Raw genomic sequence first — 19,901 nt, 5'->3', positions numbered from 1 at the left:
GAGCTCTAGAAGTGAAATAGCTGGGTCAAAGACTGTGTGCTTTTAAAATTTTGATATATATTGCTAAATTGCTGTCTTAAGAGGATGTCTTGCCAGCACTTGGTATTATACATTTTAACATTTTCCCCCAATCTGATGGGTGAAAAATTATATTTTGTAACTTTTGCATTTCTCTGATAGTAAGATCAGACGTCTTTTCATATAGTTATTGGTTGTTTTTATTTCCTTTTTTGAATTGTCTTGATTTGACTTTTTTTTCTTTTACTATCATAATTTTGGTGTAATTGATTTTAAAGTTTATTTATTTTGAGAGAGAGAAAGAGAAAGCACAGGAGGGGCAGAGAGAGAGAGAATTCCAAGCAGGCTCCACACCACCGGAGCAGAGCCCAACATGGGGCTCGAACCCATGAACCGTGAGATCATGACCTGAGCCGAAATCAAGAGTTGGACACTTAACTGCCTGAGCCACCCAGGCGCCCCTGTTGTAATTGATTTTAAAATATTAGTTTGAGGAATAAGATATCTTATTCAAATATCTCTTATATCAAATAACCATGTTGAGTGATTAACAGTGAGCTCCCAACATACTGATCTTGTTTCTTGTGAAATGAATAGTGTTTGTGAATATTAATCTGTGATATAGTATTGCTTCTAGGCATGAATCACTGCAAACCATGTAGAGAACTTGCAGAATAACTCATGTAAATTGGTGTAGTTTATTTTTAACCTCTAGAATTATCAATTTGAACTCACTAATTTTTTTCTTTTAAGGTTAACAGAATTTCTAGGCAGTAACAATGTTCCACCTACAATGTAAACACAAGTTTAACAAACAATTACTCTTTTATTAGGTTATCACATTGCAGACTATCATACATTTTTCAGGGTTTTTTTTTTATAGACTTTAGTGATTGATAGGTAAAGTGAGTCCACAGACATATATGACCTTGGGCTAGTCATTTTACCTTCCTGACGTCTGTTTTTCTTGTACGTAAAATGGTGTAGTTTGATCAAGTGATGTCTAAGATCTATCAAGTAGAGAGGTTAAAAAAAAAAAGAATGGGTTTCCTCTGTGGTAGGTTGCCCTTTCTCTGGAAAAGATTAAGTCAGGATTGACATCTCACCACTGTTACAGATGAGCATTGAAGTAAAAGATCTTTGTGGACCATTCTATCTGAAGATTTTGATTTGGTACTAGATGATTTAAACAGATTTCATGAGTCTTGAGTTTCTGTGTTGATGGTTAATCTAAAATATTGTTAAACCAAAAAAAGGGCATTCGTTGCATCTAATTAGCTAGATTTTAATAGTCTGAGCTTAATTGTGGTGTTGCAACATATGAGAGTTTTGAGAACAAGGGTCACATAATAGTAGCTGGTGCTGTATAGCCTCTGAATGGGTTTGGAATGAAAAAGAGTCCATTAGATGAAGCTGAGCAGTCTGCTCTGTAATAGTCCTTTACCAACTGTGGTTTGAGATTGCATACTTCATACTGGTATGCTAGAATTTAAAAATCTGTCATCCTTTTGTACATGAAAAAACACTGACAGTTGTTTCATCTCTTTCCCTGAAATCATGTGGTCAAGCCTGTTTGGACAGTGTAGAGATAGATCTGTTTACATCTACCCTGTCAGGACATTTAAATGAAAGATCAGATCTGGAGAAACATAAAGCCTTTAAGCACCATGATAAATTTTTTTTCAAGATGTGCTAAATAAAACAAGGATAAGAAGGTACAAAAGGTATTAAAATGCAAGCAATTTAGAAAGTTTAAGACTGTAAAAAGAGATACAGTCTGCACAGCCTAACATTTGTAATAGAATTTGCTCGACCAGATAACAGTATTCCAATAGTATTTCCTGAACAGTTAAAGAAGGTGATTTCAAGAAGAGTTACTTACTGAAGCAGGCTTTAAATATTGTCAAACTTGATTTATTTTAAAAGTAGGCATCTTCTAAACTTATTTACCAAGTTAGAAGTATATTTAATGGCATTTTAATTGTTTTCCCAAATGCTTCATTTTCTAAGAGATCTTAATTTTTCTAATTGTGGTTTTATAAACTGTGGTACTTTTCAGTGGCTCTTCTGTCATGGTTGAAGGAGAACTGCTATGTAATGAAGGTAAAAATAAACTGAAAGTTAGAAAATCTTTCCTGTTGGGAGATATGACAGGAGGAAAATTGACTCAGGCTGTCAACCCTTGTTAGCATCAATATATATAGAACTGCTTGCTTATCAGATGTAGGGTAGGGACCCAAGAGGAATAGAAGACACAAAACTTCTACCCTGGGGGTGCTTCTGAGTTTAGTCGTGAATCATTATAGTATGTATATTAAAATTATTTTAAAACTAACCACATGTTAGTGCCAATTAAGTAGTGTAATTTTACATCAAGTGGGTAATCCCGGGAGAATTCTTAGAGAACAAAGACGGTTTGGGGATGGAATTGAGAGAAAGTTGAATACTGTTATAGTGAGAGTTTGCCTCCTGGAGATGGTTTCATGTACCAAGTTCAGGAGATGCCCTGGAATAAGCTCTGTGTAGAAAGCAGTGTAGAATTCAGCTTTCTATTTGTGTGATAAAAGCAGCACTTCACTTTTTTCATTACACTTAGATGATGTTATCATCTAAGAAAACCTTTGAGTCTAGAAAGTATGGACATTCAGTCTTCACTAACTAACTGTTTTAGAGCCCTAGAGTCATAGAATTTTAGACTAGAAGCTAGGAATTACCTTCCTGTTATTTGTGAGGTGACGTAACTGAGACTTTGGGGAAATCGTGGCTTTCCCAATGATCCCTGCTAGTGAGGGCAAAGTTATCACACATATCTATTCCAGAGATGTTCTGTGCATATACAAGGAAAAGAATATACATTACTTTTGTTGCTTCTGTACATATTACACAGCTGTGCTTCACCTTTCTCATATGGTTACATAGGATTCCATTATACGGATGAGCTATAATTTATAAACCTATCCCTTGTTGATGGGTATTTAGGTGAGTTTTGATCTTTCTTATTGCAATATTGATTTTTAAAAAGGTGAAAATGTCTGCTTTGATACTTTTTCTTTCATATACATTAAATATATACATGTCTAATCTTTTTCAGTATTTGAGAATTTTACTACTCCTCTAAATATTTTTCTATCTTACCTAAATTAAGTAATCCACAAGGGTCACACTTTGTGAGTAATGTTCATTAAAGTGAATATCATATCTTACAATTCAACTTACTGAGTTAAGGTGGTTTATTACTGTAAAACTCATAAAACTCTTAATGTAGTTAGAGTAATGGTAGACTCTTACTTAATCTTTTTTTTAATATGAAATTTATTGTCAAATTGGTTTCCATACAACACCCAGTGCTCATCCCAACAGGTGCCCTCCTCAATGCCCATCACCCACTTGCCCCTCCCTCCCACCCCTCCATCAACCTTCAGTTTATTCTCAGTTTTTAAGTCTCTTATGGTTTGTCTCCCTCCCTCTCTAACTTTTTTTTTCTCTTCCCCTTCCCCATGGTCTTCTGTTAAATTTCTCAGGATCCACATAAGAGTGAAAACATATGGTATCTGTCTTTCTCTGTATGACTTATTTCACTTAGCATAACACTCTCCAGTTCCATCCACCTTGCTACAAAAGGCCATATTTCATTCTTTCTCATTGCCAAGTAGTATTCCATTGTGTATATAAACTACAATTTCTTTATCCATTCATCAGTTGATGGACATTTAGGCTCTTTCCATAATTTGGCTATTGTTGAAAGTGCTGCTGTAAACATTGGGGCACAAGTGCCCCTATGCATCAGCACTCCTGTATCCCTTGGGTAAATTCCTAGCAGTGCTACTCCTGGGTCACAGGGTAGATCTATTTTTAATTTTTTGAGGAAGACTTTTACTTAATCATAAAGACTATCCAAAAAGTTGTACTTGAAGTTGTAGTATGTCTAAAGATGCATATGAAATATAAAATACTTGAATTAAAACTTCTACAGAATATGCATTTAGAGAATGTTATTGTTGATAGTTGATAGCCATCCATAAGTATGTATGTGTGTAATTCACTGCTTATTTTGCTTTTAGAACCTTTTGCCCAGAATAGCAGCCAAACTTGATGTTGCTCCAATTTCTGATATCATTGCAATCAAATCACCTGACACATTTGTGAGAACTATTTATGCAGGTGAGTACCCAAGGAAAATAATTAATCAACATAATAACTTTTGGTGAATTTTAAAAGCAGAAATTAATTTGAAGATAGGATTTTATTTATTTATTTATTTATTTATTTATTTATTTGATTTTTTTAAAAATATAATTTATTGTTCAATTGGTTTCCATACAACACCCAGTGCTCATCCCAACAAGTGCCCTCGTCAATGCCCATCACCCACTTGCCCCCTCCCCTACCCCCCATCAACCCTCAGTTTGTTCTCCGTATTTAAGAGTCTTTTATGGTTTGCTTCCCTCCCTCTCTGTAACTTTTTTCCCCCTTCCCCTCCCCCATGGTCTTCTGTTAAGTTTCTCAAGATCCGCATATGAGTGAAAACATACGGTATCTGTCTTTCTCTGACTGACTTACTTCACTTAGCATAATACCCTCCAGTTCCATCCATGTTGCTGCAAATAGCCATATTTCATTCTTTCTCATTGCCAAGTAGTAGTGCATTGTATATATAAACCACATCTTCTTTATCCATTCATCAGTTGATGGACATTTAGGTTCTTACCATACTTTGGCTATTGTTGAAAGTGCTGCTATAAACATTGGGGTACATGTGCCCCTATGCATCAGCACTCTTGTATCCCTTGGGTAAATTCCCAGCAGTGTTATTGCTGGATCATAGGGTAGTTCTATTTTTAATTTTTTAAGGAACTTCCACACTGTTTTCCAGAATGGTTGCACCAGTTTGCATTCCCACCAAGAGTGCAAGAGGGTTCCTGTTTCTCCACATCCTCTCCAGCATGAAGATAGGATTTAAAACAAGCCATACCTTTGCTTTAAATGGAACATCTTAAAGGTTTCTGAGAAAAACCTTAATCTTAGAATTGATACTAGACCATGACATTTCATTCTGTCTGATAGATCCAGAGCACTTTTCTTTCCTGCCTGGTTATTCAGTTTACAGAGTGACAAGATTTTTCCAATCATCAATAAAGATTAGATTCACTGTTCAGTACATTTTGTAAGTGGCACCTGGAGAAGCAAAACTTTTCCATTTAAAAAAAAATAGTATTCTTAATCTTTGCTGCTTCTATTCCATTTCCATCTGCATTAAGAAATTCATTTCAGTGTCTCTTTCGTTGATTGATCTTCTAAGCACTCTGGTCTCTAGTGGGGCTAGAGAAAGCAATGAACTCTTTGTTCTTTCTGATTGAAGTTCTGTGTTTCAATTTAATGGTCAGTTCTCAAATTAGATCTTTCGTCTTTAGTAGTTTGAGGGGAAATATTGGTCAAGTTTAGGTCACTCTTACGTGATTGCTAATCCATAAGAAATGTCTTAAATTCTTTTAAAATCCTAGCATATCACACCTCTTGTTCTTTAATATCCTATCATATTTTCATTTATTTTCCTCTCTTAGCATGCATAGTGGCTTCAGTCTTAAGTTGTTGCAGCTAATGTTGTTAAGTTATGGATTGTTTTTGGAGAAGGAAGCTTTTGTTTATATTTCTTTTAGGAAGACCATGCCTTATTAGGGTGGCTGCCTAGTCTATTCCAGTTCCTTACTTCCAGGCAGGTCAGAACTTGTCCTTCTTTTAAAAACATCCAAGGTTATACAAATATCCACTGATCAGTTTTTTCAGTGTTATGGTCCTTTTCCCTGCACTTAGTAGAGGTAGAAAACAATTGGTCCACAGTTATTTCTTCCCTGTTTTCATGAAGTAAATTCTTAACCTCTAAGGAGTACATGTCTTTCATGAGTGTTTTTTTAAAAATAAATTGTGTATTTCAGGAAATGCTTTATGTACAGTGAAGTGTGATGAAAAAGTGAAGGTGTTTTCTGTCCGAGGAACATCTTTTGAAGCTGCAGCAACAAGTGGAGGTAGTGCCAGTTCAGAAAAGGGTGAGTGTTCATTTGAAGTTTGTATTTGTTTTGTTTCTTGTTTTTCTTTTAGTTCATGGATTATATTAGAGTAAGAGATGGCCTCTGCTTAGATTTCTAATACACAGTGTCTGAGAGCTCAGTCTAAGTAATATTCCCAAGCTTATACAAAAGTAACGTGCCTTTTTCATATCATTTTTGGTACTAGTATAGTTGTTTTTGTAGATCAGAGGGGTGAGAGAAAAGGTCCATTAAGATTAATCTGTTGTGTTGATGTTAGGATTTTTTACTTTTCTCTCCATTTCCTATTATAGTACTTGAGAGGTTCAGTGTAATGGAAGGATGTAATTAAAAGTAAATGTTTAGGGGCGCTTGGGTGGCTCAGTCAGTTAGGCTTCCGACTTCAGCTCAGGTCATGATCTCACGGTTCGTGGGTTCGAGCCCCGTGTTGGGCTTTGTGCTGACAGCTCAGAGCCTGGAGCCTGTTTCAGATTCTCTGTCTCCCTCTCTCTATGCTCCTCCCCTGTACACTCTGTGTCTCTGCCTCAAAAATAAATAAACATTAAAAAAAATTTTAAAAAAAAGTAAATGTTTAGAGGGTGTTACTCTTTACTGTATACAGTATCTTATTTGAACCCCATAAAGAGAGGGTCATTCCAGTTCTGTAGTAGACTCAGCGAAGTAAATGACTTTTCAAAAGTCGTGTAGCTGATAAGGTAAAAGCTAGAACCCAGTCCCTTGAATTCTTTCCAAAAATCCCAGAGAATGAAATGAACACAAAAAATTCACAGTAACTAACAAACTTCAATTTCATGGAATTAATTGTTTATCTTAAAAATTACTATTATTGAACTTTAACTCGTGGTCATTGTTTTGTTATCTGTATCAATATATACAGCATCAAGTACTTCCCCAGTAGGGATATCAGAATGGCTTGACCAGAAATTAACAAAAAGTGATCGACCAGAGCTAACTGGGGCCAGAGTAGTGATATCTGGTGGTAAGTAGATTATTGTAATTTATTAATTTTAAAAGATACTTTGATTTTAAAATACTTTGATTTTATTAGTATTCATTTTAGAGGAGCATAGGGTTTGTTTTTTTTTTTTTCCAAATGTAACAAGTTGGTAAGTTGCAAGTATTATTCCCATTTTAGCAATTAAAATGAAATCATGAGCTTGATAACCCACTTTGGGCTCTTTATTGCACATCTGTATCTCTGGCACCAGGGGGAGCATGGCACAAGTCATCTCTGTAGCTGTATAGAATGGAGTTTGTGTATTCTTTATGGAATGGAGTTTAGGTTTAGTTAAATTTTTTTTCCCCCATCTGTTTTCAACAAGGCCGGGGTTTGAAGAATGGAGAGAACTTTAAGTTGTTGTATGATTTGGCAGATCAACTACATGCTGCAGGTAAGGTTATTTTCTTTGGTAGAAAAATATTCTTTTTTTGTTGGATATATTTTTTCCTTATTTCATTTATACAGAGGTCATTCAAGGCTGCAAATTATTTTGCTTTCTCTGGTTTTGACTTTTCTCTCTGAAATGGTTTTTCTTAGTCTCCAAGTAGCATTCATTGTGGAGACGGTATCCTTATGCTTTTTAATTATTTATGTCACACTCTTATATTTGCCAAATCTTTGTATTTTTTCTATTAAAAAAATTTTTTTTTAATGTCAGCTTTAGTGCCTACTTCTGATTCAGGAATGTCCTTGCTTTTCTCTTTATTGGTAGTCTAATATAAACCTCTCCTAAAAATAGAAGTTAACATTATCTAAAAATTGTAGTTAACCAGGGGCGCCTGCGTGGCTCAGTTGGTTGAGAGTCCGACTTTGGCTCAGGTCATGATCTCGCATTTTGTGGGTTTGGGTGCCGCATCAGGCTCTGTGCTAACAGCACGGAGCCTGGAGCCTGCTTCAGATTCTGTGTTTCCCCTCTCTCTATCCCTCCCCTGCTCTCACTCTGTTTCTCCCTCTTTCTCAAAAATAAACATCTAAAAAAGAATTGTAGTTAACCATTTATAGAAAAGCTAGTACATATTAAAAATGTACTGATCAGAGTGGAATGTCTTTTGAAAAGTCAGAAAATTGGCAATATTTTAGTTTTTAATTATAGAACTATTACATGAATATATTCTTTTTTATAAAAAAGTCTCCATTCTGTCTTTCCTTATTTAAGGGTTTTGTGTATAACTTTCTAGGTTTTCCCTATGCTTTTATATGAGTATATATTTATATATGTACTCATAGAAACCGTAATGGCTTTGTCTGAATAAAGGCATGATATTGACTCTTTATGATCAGATGGTGTTATTTGAGGGTGTTTCATTCACTTATTCTTTAATTGAAGAAATATTTATTGAGTGTCTGCCATATGTCAGGCATTATTTTAGGAGCTAGGGAAATAACAGTGAGTAAAATAAGCAAAGTTATGTTTGTATTGGGTGAGACTGGACTTTGTATTAGGTTCCTGTGGCTGCTGTAACAAATTGCTGTAAACTTGGTGGCTTAAAACAACAGAAGATTGTGCTCTCACAGTTCTAGAGGCCAGAAGTGTGAAGTGTGTTGAAATCATGGTGTTGGCAGGACCACACTCTGGGAGCAATCTGTTCATTTCTGTGTCTAGAGGTTTCCCTGACATTTCTAGGCATGTGGCTGCATCACTCCAATCTCTGCCTCAGTCTTTATATCACCTTCTCCTCTGTGTATCTGTCTCACATCTCCTTCTGTATCTCTCTAATGAGGGATACATGTGATGACATTTAGAGACCACCTAGATAATTCAGGGTAGGCACCCTCTCCTAAGATCCTTAATTTTATATCATATCTGCTGCCATGTTTGTTAATACTCACAGATTCTGGGGATTAGAAAGTGAATATATCTTTGGAGGGGCTGTTTTTCTGCCTACCACAGACACTAAACAAAATAAATTAGTAAATAGTATATTAAATTAAGGGTAGTAAACGCTATGAAAAGGATGAGGAGGAGGAGTTTGGAGAGGGAGGGTTTCAGTTTTAAATAAGGTGGTCAGAGGAAGCCTTAAGAAGGAGACATCTGAACAAAGGTTTGATGGATGTGAGGAAGCAAGCCATGAGATCTGAAAGAGAGTGTTTCAGGTAGAGGGACCAGTAAAGTAACAAAGGGCCTGACTAAGGCAGAAGCATGTCTGGTCTGTGTGATGAATAGTAGGGAGGCCAGTGTGGCTGGAATGGGAAGTGCAAAAAGGAAGAGTAGTTAAGAGACAAGATTGGGGGTAATAGACCAGACCATGCCTTTGTAAAGAGATTGTTTTTCTCTGGATGAAATGGGAAACCATTGAAAGATTTGAGAAGAGTCACATGATCTGTTTTGAGTCACATGTAGCTACAGTTTTGAGCACAGAGTATAGGGAAATAAGTGCATTAACAGGGAGATCAATTAGGCTGTTTCAATCAGGTGAGAGACATGTGTGGTTTGGATAAGGTTAGTAGCAATGGATGTGGGGAGAAATAGTTTTGGGATATATAGTTGAAGGTAAAGAACCACTTGGATTTCCTGACAGATTGGATATATATTATGAGAGAGAGGTTTTTTTTTTATTTTTTGTTTACATTTATTTATTTTTGAGAGACAGTGAGACAAAGTAAGAGTGGGGGAGGGACAGAGAGAGACGGGGACACAGAATCCGAAGCAGGCTCCAGGTTCCGAGCTGTCAGCACAGAGCCTGATGCAGGGCTTGAACTCACAAACTGTGAGATCATGACCTTAGCTAAAGTCAGATGCCTAATCAACTGAGCCACCCAGGAGCCCTGAGTACAGACAGCTCTTTAGAGAAATTTTGCTGTATAGGAGAACAGCAAAATGAACATTATTTGCGGGGGGGGGGGGGGGGGGGGAATGGGGCCAACAAGGGTGTTACAAAGAGGGGACAAATAATAGCATGCTTCTGTGCTGATGGGAATGCTCCAGTTGAGAGGGAAAAATTAATCATATAGCAGAGGGAAGGGAGAGTTGCTGCAGTGATGTCCTTAAGTAGGCCACAAAAAATATTGGTCACAGCTTCAAGTTTATGGGTGTATGTTAGTTGGAGCATGTGAAAGTTTGCTTGTGATTATTTCAGTTTTTTCAGTGAAATAAGAAGCAAGCTCATCAGCTGAGAGTGATGATGTTAAAGAGTATTGGAAGTTTAATGAGAGAAGGAAAACTATGAAATTATAGTTTAGGAAAGAGTGAGAGAATTAAGGCCTATTTATTTAAAGTAAAACCCAGTTAGCACAGCTTGGTGTTGGTGTTTTTCTCCAGTTATGCTGAACTACAGGGGGACAGGTATGGAAAAGGTAAGGGAGGTTGTTTAATCAATTAACCAGAGATGGAGCTTTTTCCAGTTGGGTGTGATGATTTAAGAGGAAGGCAAGGAAATTGCAGGCGTATGCAACTAAGTGATTAGAGTCATTGATCGTAGAATTTAAGCTAGGGTAAAGAAGAGCAAACACAGTGGGAGAGAGGGACAGTGAATAGAAATGTAGATCCCAGTGAGGTCAGAGGATTGTTGGAGTTGGGTATGAAGTGAGTCAGCTGGAAAGAGTAGGTCACAGAGAGACATTGGAAATTGTCAGGGGATTGGTAATTGAAAGTTTGAGGGATATGACCATGGGTGTGGCTGAGGACAGAGATGACTGCAGGAGAGTTGTTTAAGGAACCAAGAAGCCAGGTATTAAAATCTTCGAGAATTAAGACTAGTATTGGAGGGGCGCCTGGGTGGCTCAGTCGGTTGAGCGTCCGACTTCGGCTCAGGTCACGATCTCGCGGTCTGCGGGTTCGAGCCCCACGTCGGGCTCTGGGCTGATGGCTCGGAGCCTGGAGCCTGCTTCCGATTCTGTGTTTCCCTCTCTCTCTGCCCCTCCCCCGTTCATGCTGTGTCTCTCTCTGTCTGAAAAATAAATAAGTGTTAAAAAAAAAATTAAAAAAAAAAAGACTAGTATTGGAGAAAGTGACAATGACCCAGAAGCTAAAAATCATTGAGAAATGAAGGAGATTGACCTAGTGGTTGATAGATGACACAGCAATACGTGGGTGATTATGATGACATGAGATTCAAAGCTGAAGGCTTTTAAGGAGGAAGGAGGGAAAACTTTCTGAGGGTGTCAATGAGGTGCCCGCCTATAGGCCCAGTGGTATGAAGTTGGTGGCAGATAACATCTGCTGGAGAGGATTGCAGGGGAATCATTGTCCTCAGGGAGCATCTAGACAAATAGGAAGATGGGTGAAGATTAGGACGTATGCAGGGCATTATGGAGATTAGTGTGTGGGTTATGAAGGATAACCTTTGAGTCTGGGGCTTGTTGTAGTGACTGATGCAAGTAAAGGGCAGGATGTGATCAGTCATCACTGATCTAGGTAGTGTTGTTGAGACTGAGCATTAGGAGGTAGTGAGGAGTACTATTTGTGACTTCCTCTTGTCCTCTGTAGATGAAGATGAAGAGGATCGGAGGGTCATTCAACCCCTACTGTGAGAGGGGTGACCTTATTCCCAAGTACAGGGCTCCTTATTGACTCCTGATGAAGGAGGATAGAAGGCTAGTTAACTTCTCATTTTTTTTTTAGATAGCAGATATTGGTTAAAACTTATCTTGTGTTATACGTAACTTGTCTTTTTCTGATCATAGGAAATAATGATATAGTACCTTTCTTCAAAAGTTGTGAAGTTGTCAGGGCGCCTGGGTGGCTCGGTAGGTTGGGCGTCAGACTTCGGCTCAGGTCGTGATCTTGCGGTTCACGAGTTTGAGCACTGCATCAGGCTCTGTGCTGACAGTTCAGAGCCTGGAGCCTGCTTCAGATTCTGTGCCTCTCCCTCTGTCTCTGCCCCTCTCCCGCTCGTGCTCTGTCTCTGTCTCTCTCTCGAAAATGGATAAACATTAAAAAAAAAATTTTAAAGAAAAGGAAAAGTTGTGAAGTTATTGAGGCATTTGGGTGACTCAGTTGGTTATATGTCTGACAGCACGGAGCCTGCTTGGGATTCTCCCTCCTCCCCTCCCCAACTTGTGTGTGCACATGCTCACTCTCTCTCAAAAAATAAATAAATAAACTTTAAAAATCTTAAAAAAAAATTTGAACTTATTGCATAAAGGACCATTATATAATGGCATGCCAAACAGATTATAATGTATGTTTTATGAATGCCTGAATGTCTTTTTGATAAAGCAAGCAGAGGACTTCAGCCAAATTTAAAATCTTAAATCCTTGGGTATAAGTAGAAGGCATTTCTTGAAGTTTTGTGTGTAAAATGCACTAGTACTTCATTTTAGAATTTTTGACCAGTGACAGGAGGATTTTTTTTTTAAACAAGGCCTTTATAAAATAAATGTCTGATTGTACTTGTCGGTGTCTTTCTAATACACTTATTAGTGAATATCCCGACCAGTGGAATAAGAGCTTAAAAAAATGACAAATATGTTTTTCCCCATTTAGTTGGTGCTTCTCGTGCTGCTGTTGATGCTGGCTTTGTTCCCAATGATATGCAAGTTGGACAGACGGGAAAAATAGTAGCACCAGTAAGTATTGCAATAAAATATGCCATCCAAAATTCTATGGAGATAAAAAGTGTGTGTATGTGTATGTGTTTATATTTGTACACTTTATATATATGTATAATTTACTGAATAACTATCTCAGTGATTTATGTTCTATTCAGTGTATCTAGGCAGTTAGCCATTACCATGGTGAACGTGTCCTCCTCACAAGGTCTGTGGATTTCTTGGTCTCAGTAATGTGCTTTGCAGTTCTTAAATCCAGCATTGTCTTTCAGATATTTTCTTAAGTTTTTATTCAAATTCCAGTGTCTTTCATGGGGTACCTGAGTAGCTCAGTCAGTTAAGTGTCCAACTCTTGGTTTCACCTTAGGTCATGATCTCATGGTTTGTGAGTTCGAGCCCCACCTCTGTCATTATTGTATACATTGACCCACATTTGGCCAGTGAGAGCTTCTTTGAGATGGTGGCTCCTGTGTCTTTTCTGACCTGTTCCCATCATTCTTTGAGCCCTTTCTTACTTTCTAACAGAACAATATGTTCCAGGCTCATTTTGTACTTTTCCTATCCCAGCCTGGAATTTGTCTTTTCTCCAATGAGTCTTGGTGCCCTTTAACGAAGAATAGTATTTTGTAGGCAACATCTGGATGCTAGTTGCATTCATTGCTATTGGGATGTTGTTATTCCCAAGACCTCTCAGTGAAAAAATCTAGGGAATGTATATAACTGTGTGTATGTGTAGGCAAACACACATGCATAATTACATACAGTACACATTTACATCTGTATTTCTGAATCAGTCTCTATACATTGAAAAGTGTAAGGGCAACTGGGTGGCTCAGTTAAGCATTGATTTTGACTCTTGATTTTGGCTCAGGTCATGATCTCATGGTTTGTGAGTTCAAACCCCACATTGGGCTGTGTGCTGACAGTGTGGAGGCTGCTTGCGATTCTCTCTCTCCCTCTCTCTCTGCCCCTCCCCTGCTCACTTGGGAGCTCTGTCTCAAAATGAATTAAAAAAAAGAAAACTGTAGTTCACTTTGATACTGCCAATTCCAGTCTAATACCACAGAGTCAATTCCAGTTCTCTCCCTTTATCTTTTGTAATGCCCTTACCCCACTGTAAAAAACCTGGACCCTCCCAATATCCTACCCTGCACAGATGCCCTCCTTGCCCTGCTCAGGCTCTGACACTCTGCACTGAACAGTCCTTCTATATAGATACTCTTCCCACTTTGCTTGGACTCTGACACCCCTTTCTGGATCATTTCTTCCCAAAGTGCAGTTTTACATTCCTACCAACAATGTATTTGGGTTCCAGTTGCTCTTCATTTTTACCTACCAACATTTGGTGTTTTAGCTGTTCAAGTGCATGTGCAGTGGTACCTTATTGTGGTTTTAATTTGCATTTGCCTGATATCTAATCATGATGAACATTGTTGTGTTTTGGGGATTCACATGTCTTCCTTAAGAAGTGTCCATTTAACTCTTTGGCCCTTTTTTATTGAATTGCTTGTCTTTTGTTACTGAGATGTTGATATTATATATATTTATATATATAGTTATATTATGTAATTGTATAACCTTCTTGTCAGATATATTTTGCAAATATTTTCTCCCAAAGTGTGGCTTGCCTGTTTATTTTCTTAATGGTATCAAGTTGAGGAACTTCCCTACTATTCCCAATTTGTTGAGAGTTGTTACCATGAATGGTGGTTGAATTTTGTCAAACGTTTTTCTACACTTACTGAAATGATCATGTTTTTTCCTACTTTATTTTGTTAATATGATGAGTTACAGTTTTGATTTTTGAAAGTTAAATCACTTTGAATTATAGTGATAAACCCTATTTGATCATGATAGGTTATCTTTTTTAAAAAAAATTTTTTAATGTTTATTTTGTGTGTGAGAGAGAGAGAGAGAGAGAGAGAGAGCGCGCGAGCATGTGCGCGAGCCGGGGAGGGGCAGAGAGAGAGGGAGACACAGAATCCAAAGCAGGCTCCAGGCTCCGAGCTGTCAGCACAGAGCCCAATGTGGGTCTCGAACCCACAAACAGTGAGATCATGACCCGAGCTGAAGTCAGATGCTCAACTGACTGAGCCACCCAGGTGCCCTGTGATAGGTTATCTTTTTAATATATTGCTGGTTTTGATTGACCAGTATTTTGTTGAGGATTTTGAGGTCTGTCTTGATGAAAATAATCTGCAACTTTCTTTTTTAAAAATACTTGTCTAAAAAAAATGAAAATACTTGTCTAATTTTGGTATCATCATGATGCTGGCTTCATAAAATGAGTTGAAAGATGTTCCCTTCTGCTCTATTTTCTGAATGAGTTTGTGTAAGATTGTATTTGCTTTGTTTTGTCTTAAATGTGATAGAATTCAGTAGTGATGTCATTTTGGCCCGGAGTTTTCTTTGGTGGAGTATTTGAGAGTTGACTCAATTTCTTTAATGGTTTTAGGGCTATTGAGATTTTCGATTTTATTTTGAGTCTGTTTGACTAAGTGATATGTTTCAAGGAATTGGCCCTATTCTTCTAAGTGGTCAAACGTATTAGATAAAGGTGTTTATGATACTGCTCTAATTGCTTTTTATTGTCTATAAGATCTTCTGAAGTGATAGGTCCTCTTTAATTTCTGCAATTGTAATTTGTGTCTTCTCTTTTTTGTTCACCTCTTCATCAGTCTAGTGAAAAGTTTCTAAAAAATTTTTTTAATTTATTTTTTTTTTTTTTATTTTTTTTTTTTATTTTTTTTTTATTTTTGGGACAGAGAGAGACAGAGCATGAACGGGGGAGGGGCAGAGAGAGAGGGAGACACAGAATCGGAAACAGGCTCCAGGCTCCGAGCCATCAGCCCAGAGGCTGACGCGGGGCTCGAACTCACGGACCGCGAGATCGTGACCTGGCTGAAGTCGGACGCTCAACCGACTGCGCCACCCAGGCGCCCCGTTTCTAAAAAATTTTTAAGGGTTGTGTAGGTGACTCAGTTGGTTAAGTATCCAACCCTTGATTTCAGCTCAGGTCATGATCTCTCAGTTTGTGAGATCAAGCTCCACGTAGTGCTCTCTGCTGACAGTGTGGAGCCTGCTTAGGATCGTTTCTCTCCCTTTCTCTCTGCCCCTCCCCTGCTAACCCATGAACATGCTCTCCCTCTCAAAATAAATAAATAAACGTTAAAAAAAATGTTTTTTTAAATCTCATTGATCCAACTATTTTAGAATAATAGCTTTACTGAGGTATAATTCATATACCATACAATTCATCTGATTAAATGTTTAATTCAGTGGCTTTTAGTACAGTCACAGTTATACGACCATCACCTCAGTTAGTTCTGGAACATTTTCATCGCCCCCAAAAGAAACTGCATAGGTGTTTTGTTTTTGTTTTTGTTTTTTTCTCCAACTCCCCCAGGCCAAGGCAACTAACATTCTACTTTCTGTCTATGTAGATTTATTTGCCTATTCTGGATATTTCATGTTAATAGAATTATATAATATGTGGTCTTTTATGTTTTTTATTTTCATTTAGCATAATGTTTTTAAGGTTTATCTATGTCATAGTATTACTTTTTATTGTTAATAGTATTCCATTATGTGGATATGCCACCTTTTATTTATCCATTCATAATTTGATGGACATTTGGGTTGTTTTTACATTTTGACTATTATGAATAGTGCAGATATGAACATTCATGTATAAGTTTTTGTGTGGACCTGTATTTTAATTTTTCTTGAATGTGTATCTAGGGCTGGAATTGCTGGATCATATGTTAACTCTATGTTTAACCTTTGGAGGATCTGCCAAATTATTTTCCATAGCAGCTATACCAATTTTTATGAACCAATTTTTGGCTTTGTTAATTGTTTTCATTGTCTTTTTTTTTATTTTTAGTCGATTTTTTTCTCTCTTAATTTTCTCCCTTGTGATTACTTTGGGTTTACCTTGCTCCTAAAGTAGAACTTTACTTCATCAACTTTGTATTGTTTATTTTTAAAATTTTGTAAAAAGTTTGTTTGTTTACTTACATACATATGTATGTATGTAATCTCTATACCCAGCATAGGGCTTGCATGCTTTTGTGACTAGGTCAGCCAAGTGCCCCTCTATTGTTTATTTTTAAATTTTTTTAAATTTGATGTTTATTTATTTTTTTTGTCTTCATTCATTCAGCTTTTTTTTAATTTATTTATTTATTTATTTATTTATTTATTTAATATATGAAATTTACTGTCAAATTGGTTTCCATACAACACCCAGTGCTCATTCCAAAAGGTGCCCTCCTCAATACCCATCACCCACCCTACCCTCCCTCCCACCACCCATCAACCCTCAGTTTGTTCTCAGTTTTTAACAGTCTCTTATGCTTTGGCTCTCTCCCACTCTAACCTCTTTTTTTTTTCCTTCCCCTCCCCCATGGGTTTCTGTTACGTTTCTCAGGATCCACATAAGAGTGAAACCATATGGTATCTGTCTTTCTCTGTATGGCTTATTTCACTTAGCATCACACTCTCCAGTTCCATCCACGTTGCTACAAAAGGCCATATTTCATTCTTTCTCATTGCCACGTAGTATTCCATTGTGTATATAAACCATAATTTCTTTATCCATTCATCAGTTGATGGACATTTAGGCTCTTTCCATAATTTGGCTATTGTTGAGAGTGCTGCTGTAAACACTGGGGTACAAGTGCCCCTCTGCATCAGTACTCCTGTATCCCTTGGGTAAATTCCTAGCAGTGCTATTGCTGGCTCATAGGGTAGGTCTATTTTTAATTTTCTGAGGAACCTCCACACTGCTTTCCAGAGCGGCTGCACCAATTTGCATTCCCACCAACAGTGCAAGAGGGTTCCCGTTTCTCCACATCCTCTCCAGCATCTATAGTCTCCTGATTTGTTCATTTTGGCCACTCTGACTGGCGTGAGGTGATATCTGAGTGTGGTTTTGATTTGTATTTCCCTGATAAGGAGCGACGTTGAACATCTTTTCATGTGCCTGTTGGCCATCCGGATGTCTTCTTTAGAGAAGTGTCTATTCATGTTTTCTGCCCATTTCTTCACTGGGTTATTTGTTTTTCGGGTGTGGAGTTTGGTGAGCTCTTTATAGATTTTGGATACTAGCCCTTTGTCCGATATGTCATTTGCAAATATCTTTTCCCATTCCGTTGGTTGCCTTTTAGTTTTGTTGGTTGTTTCCTTTGCTGTGCAGAAGCTTTTTATCTTCATAAGGTCCCAGTAATTCACTTTTGCTTTTAATTCCCTTGCCTTTGGGGATGTGTCGAGTAAAAGATTGCTACGGCTGAGGTCAGAGAGGTCTTTTCCTGCTTTCTCCTCTAAGGTTTTGATGGTTTCCTGTCTCACATTCAGGTCCTTTATCCATTTTGAGTTTATTTTTGTGAATGGTGTGAGAAAGTGGTCTAGTTTCAACCTTCTGCATGTTGCTGTCCAGTTCTCCCAGCACCATTTGTTAAAGAGACTGTCTTTTTTCCATTGGATGTTCTTTCCTGCTTTGTCAAAGATGAGTTGACCATACGTTTGTGGGTCTAGTTCTGGGGTTTCTATTCTATTCCATTGGTCTATGTGTCTGTTTTTATGCCAATACCATGCTGTCTTGATGATGACAGCTTTGTAGTAGAGGCTAAAGTCTGGGATTGTGATGCCTCCTGCTTTGGTCTTCTTCTTCAAAATTACTTTGGCTATTCGGGGCCTTTTGTGGTTCCATATGAATTTTAGGATTGCTTGTTCTAGTTTCGAGAAGAATGCTGGTGCAATTTTGATTGGGATTGCATTGAATGTGTAGATAGCTTTGGGTAGTATTGACATTTTAACAATATTTATTCTTCCAATCCATGAGCAAGGAATGTCCTTCCATTTCTTTATATCTTCTTCAATTTCCTTCATAAGCTTTCTATACTTTTCAGCATACAGATCTTTTACATCTTTGGTTAGATTTATTCCTAGGTATTTTATGCTTCTTGGTGCAATTGTGAATGGGATCAGTTTCTTTATTTGTCTTTCTGTTACTTCGTTGTTAGTGTATAAGAATGCAACTGATTTCTGTACATTGATTTTGTATCCTGCAACTTTGCTGAATTCATGTATCAGTTCTAGCAGACTTTTGGTGGAGTCTATCGGATTTTCCATGTATAATATCATGTCATCTGCAAAAAGCGAAAGCTTGACTTCATCTTTGCCAATTTGGATGCCTTTGATTTCCTTTTGTTGTCTGATTGCTGATGCTAGAACTTCCAGCACTATGTTAAACAACAGCGGTGAGAGTGGGCATCCCTGTCGTGTTCCTGATCTCAGGGAAAAAGCTCTCAGTTTTTCCCCGTTGAGGATGATGTTAGCTGTGGGCTTTTCATAAATGGCTTTTATGATCTTTAAGTATGTTCCTTCTATCCCGACTTTCTCAAGGGTTTTTATTAAGAAAGGGTGCTGGATTTTGTCAAAGGCCTTTTCTGCATCGATTGACAGGATCATATGGTTCTTCTCTTTTTTTTTGTTAATGTGATGTATCACGTTGATTGATTTGCGAATGTTGAACCAGCCCTGCATCCCAGGAATGAATCCCACTTGATCATGGTGAATAATTCTTTTTATATGCTGTTGAATTCGATTTGCTAGTATCTTATTGAGATTTTTGCATCCATATTCATCAGGGATATTGGCCTGTAGTTCTCTTTTTTTACTGGGTCTCTGTCTGGTTTAGGAATCAAAGTAATACTGGCTTCCTAGAATGAGTCTGGAAGTTTTCCTTCCCTTTCTATTTCTTGGAATAGCTTGAGAAGGATAGGTATTATCTCTGCTTTAAAAGTCTGGTAGAACTCCCCTGGGAAGCCATCTGGTCCTGGACTCTTATTTGTTGGGAGATTTTTGATAACCGATTCAATTTCTTCGCTGGTTATGGGTCTGTTCAAGCTTTCTATTTCCTCCTGATTGAGTTTTGGAAGCGTGTGGGTGTTTAGGAATTTGTCCATTTCTTCCAGGTTGTCCAATTGGTTGGCATATAATTTTTCATAGTATTCCCTGATAATTGTTTGTATCTCTGAGGGATTAGTTGTAATCATTCCATTTTCATTCATGATTTTATCTATTTGGGTCATCTCCCTTTTCTTTTTGAGAAGCCTGGCTAGAGGTTTGTCAATTTTGTTTATATTTTCAAAAAACCAACTCTTCGTTTCGTTAATCTGCTCTACAGTTTTTTTAGATTCTATATTGTTTATTTCTGCTCTGATCTTTATTATTTCTCTTCTTCTGCTGGGTTTAGGCTGCCTTTGCTGTTCTGCTTCTATTTCCTTTAGGTGTGCTGTTAGATTTTGTATTTGGGATTTTTCTTGTTTCTTGAGATAGGCCTG

At 37.5% G+C, this 19,901-nt stretch overlaps 1 protein-coding gene across 3 annotated transcripts in view; it reads left to right on the top strand.

The window, feature by feature from the left end:
• Positions 1–19,901, top strand: part of ETFA (electron transfer flavoprotein subunit alpha) — an 82,664-nt gene that overhangs the window by 19,907 nt on the left and 42,856 nt on the right. For all 3 annotated transcript variants that reach the window (XM_078448919.2, XM_078448916.2, XM_078448917.1), the window contains exons 5-9: positions 4,080–4,179; positions 5,952–6,062; positions 6,940–7,041; positions 7,385–7,453; positions 12,488–12,570. In XM_078448919.2, coding sequence (XP_078305045.1) covers positions 4,080–4,179; positions 5,952–6,062; positions 6,940–7,041; positions 7,385–7,453; positions 12,488–12,570 — 465 coding nt within the window. The remainder of the gene's footprint in view (positions 1–4,079; positions 4,180–5,951; positions 6,063–6,939; positions 7,042–7,384; positions 7,454–12,487; positions 12,571–19,901) is intronic.

Source organism: Panthera onca, chromosome B3 (assembly GCF_046562875.1).
Source record: "Panthera onca isolate mPanOnc1 chromosome B3, mPanOnc1 haplotype 2, whole genome shotgun sequence".
Lineage (NCBI taxonomy): Eukaryota > Metazoa > Chordata > Mammalia > Carnivora > Felidae > Panthera > Panthera onca.
The sequence above is the reverse complement of the archived record's forward strand: the minus strand, read 5'-3'. Positions and strand labels throughout refer to the sequence as shown.